At 41.2% G+C, this 2651-nt stretch overlaps 1 protein-coding gene across 1 annotated transcript in view; it reads left to right on the forward strand.

Annotated features, from left to right (window-relative positions):
* The window catches only part of LOC114041555 (zinc finger protein 420-like), a 19252-nt gene extending 18260 nt beyond the window's left edge, over nt 1–992 (forward strand). The window contains exon 5 of the mRNA XM_027860065.1: nt 1–992. This exon is cut by the window's left edge and continues 578 nt beyond it. Within this exon, the coding sequence (XP_027715866.1) occupies nt 1–992 (992 nt within the window).
* The last annotated feature ends 1659 nt before the right edge of the window (nt 993–2651 follow it).

A 2651-nucleotide genomic window follows, 5' to 3' on the forward strand; every position in this document is an offset into this window, starting at 1 on the left:
CACAGAACTCCAATCTTGCTGCACATCTTAGAAGTCACACTGGAGAGAAACCTTATGAATGTAATCACTGTGGAAAGGCTTTCACACGGAGCTCCAGTCTTGATGAGCATCAGAGAATCCACACTGGAGAGAAACCTTATGAATGTAATCAGTGTGGAAAGGCTTTCACACAGAGCTCCAGTCTTAATGTACATCAGAGAATCCACACTGGAGAGAAACCTTATGAATGTAGCCAATGTGGAAAAACATTCACACAGAGCTCCAATCTTGATGAGCATCAGAGTATCCACACTGGAGAGAAACCTTATGAATGTAATCAATGTGGAAAGGCTTTCACAAAGGGCTCCAGTCTTGATGCCCATCAGAGAATCCACTCTGGAGAGAAACCTTATGAATGTAATCAGTGTGGAAAGGCTTTCAGATTCAGCTCCAGTCTTTGTGTACATCAGAAAATCCACACTGGAGAGAAATCTTATGAATGTAATCAATGTGGAAAGACTTTTATAAAGAGCTCCAATCTTGATGAGCATCAGAGAATCCACTCTGGAGAGAAGCCTTATGAATGTAATCAATGTGGAAAGGCTTTCAGATTCAGCTCCTGTCTTGCTAAACATCAGAGAATCCACACTGGAGAGAAACCATATGAATGTAATCAATGTGGAAAGGCTTTCAGACAGAGCTCCAGTCTTGCTGCACATCAGAAAATCCACACTGGAGAGAAGCCTTATGGATGTAATCAATGTGGAAAAACTTACACACAGAACTCCAATCTTGCTGCACATCAGAGAAGTCACACTGGAGAGAAACCCTATGTATGTAATCAATGTGGAATGGCTTACACACAGAGAGGCCATCTTGCTAAGCATCAGAAAATTCACAGTGGAGAGAAGCCTTATGGATGTAATCAATGTGGAAAGGCTTTCACACGGAACTCCAGTCTTACTGCACATAAGAGAATCCATAATGGAGAGAAACCTTTTGAATGTTATTAGTGTGGAAAGGCTTTCTCACAGAGCTCCAGTCTTGCTAAACATCAGAAAATTTACAGTCGAGAGAAGCATTAGAGATGCAATCAATGTGGAAAGGTTTTCCGATTCACCTCCAGTCTTGCTTTACATCAGAGAATTCACAGTGAGGAGAAACCCTAGGAACTTCATTCATCATATTGTTAGAAAATAGAGACCCTTGGACCCCCTCAGCAGGGTTGGAAAATTAGCCTGGGCAAGCTGCCACTGCCCATTGCTTTCCCAGTTGCAATGCCGTGTGGAGTCTTGCTCTTAATAAGAAAACTAAGTCCATAGTGAAAGAATAGCTTATTATGGTTCTCGCAACAATCGAGTGCACCTCCTGGTGGGAGAGGCATACCGTGCAGAAGTGATAGCCAGCTTTATACTGTTAGTATGGTCCTGCTCCCCCCATCAGAACTAGGATTGGTCTAGGTTATCTGAGTTATAATCTTCCTGAACTGCCCGTCCCATATCCCTCCTTCTCATGTTAACTCCTCCCATTTCATGCATCCCATGTTCAAAAATGGTGGCCATCTCCACGGGGGTGGGGGGCTCATTAAGCAAGTGTAGTGGATAAAAGCCATTGCCGACTCTTTGACCCCAAGGTGTTGCAACCGGTTTAGCCTCCAGGGCTCTTTCTTAAGCAACTAGTTGTTTTGCAGAATGTCTGGGGCACTTTCTGATTGGTTGAGGAAGTATCCACAAGAGATCTTGGAAATCCTTCTCAGAATTCCCTTGTTCTACTGCAGAAGCCTAACTTCTAAATTTTTCCCACAATATGTTAAGGCAGGATATAGTTATTTTGTTCATGTGACAGTAATCCTTTACAATGTCAGTTCAAATTTATGCCGTATTCATTAACCTTTCCATACATTAAATATACATATTGGAAGGAAATTTCACCATGTGCACATATGTTCTAAATTATAGCTAAATAAATATTTGATAGGTTTTCAAACTCCCCACTTGGTCCCATCTGTAGGTAGGATAGAGGAAGGGGGAGTACAGCTGACCACTGCAAGTGGGCTTCAGAGTACAGCTTGACAATAGGACTTAAAAAGCTTTAATCCACTGAGTAAGTAAAAGGAAGCAACTACCCCAGGAAACGTTGGGGAGCCAAGCTGGTGTAATGTTGGATAAGGAGGACAGTCGGCACAAACAGCACATTCTGGAGTCTTACAGAATACACTGAGCGCTAGTTTACACCCAGTGAATAGTTGGTTCACAAATGTAACTTTACTATATACCAATTATTAACAGATATAATTTCATGATTTTCTAAATGATGACAGATGAAACTCACTTCTTATTTAAAGTTTAACCCCTAAGTTTCCTTACTTTGGCTGGGAGGTCCTAGTGCCTTCAACTGCAGCATTGCACAGTCTCTGAACACTGTCAGCAGGGCTGGTGAGATCTTTTCACAAGTTAAGTAAGAAGTCCAAAGGAAGCTCACAGACAAAAGACCTCTCAAGAGGATTTTGCTCTGCTTTTCTCCCAACAGTTAGTCACTTATCATTAGTTTCTTAAATAAACCAAAATATGTGCATTATTAACTTTTCAAATGTTTTGTCACATTCTCTAATAGATACATTTATGATGTAAGCATTAAGATCAAAAGTAACCTGCCTTACCGACTTTTTATTT

The sequence above is a fragment of the Vombatus ursinus genome, unplaced genomic scaffold (assembly GCF_900497805.2).
Source record: "Vombatus ursinus unplaced genomic scaffold, bare-nosed wombat genome assembly UNPS02014175.1, whole genome shotgun sequence".
Classification (NCBI taxonomy): Eukaryota; Metazoa; Chordata; class Mammalia; order Diprotodontia; family Vombatidae; genus Vombatus; species Vombatus ursinus.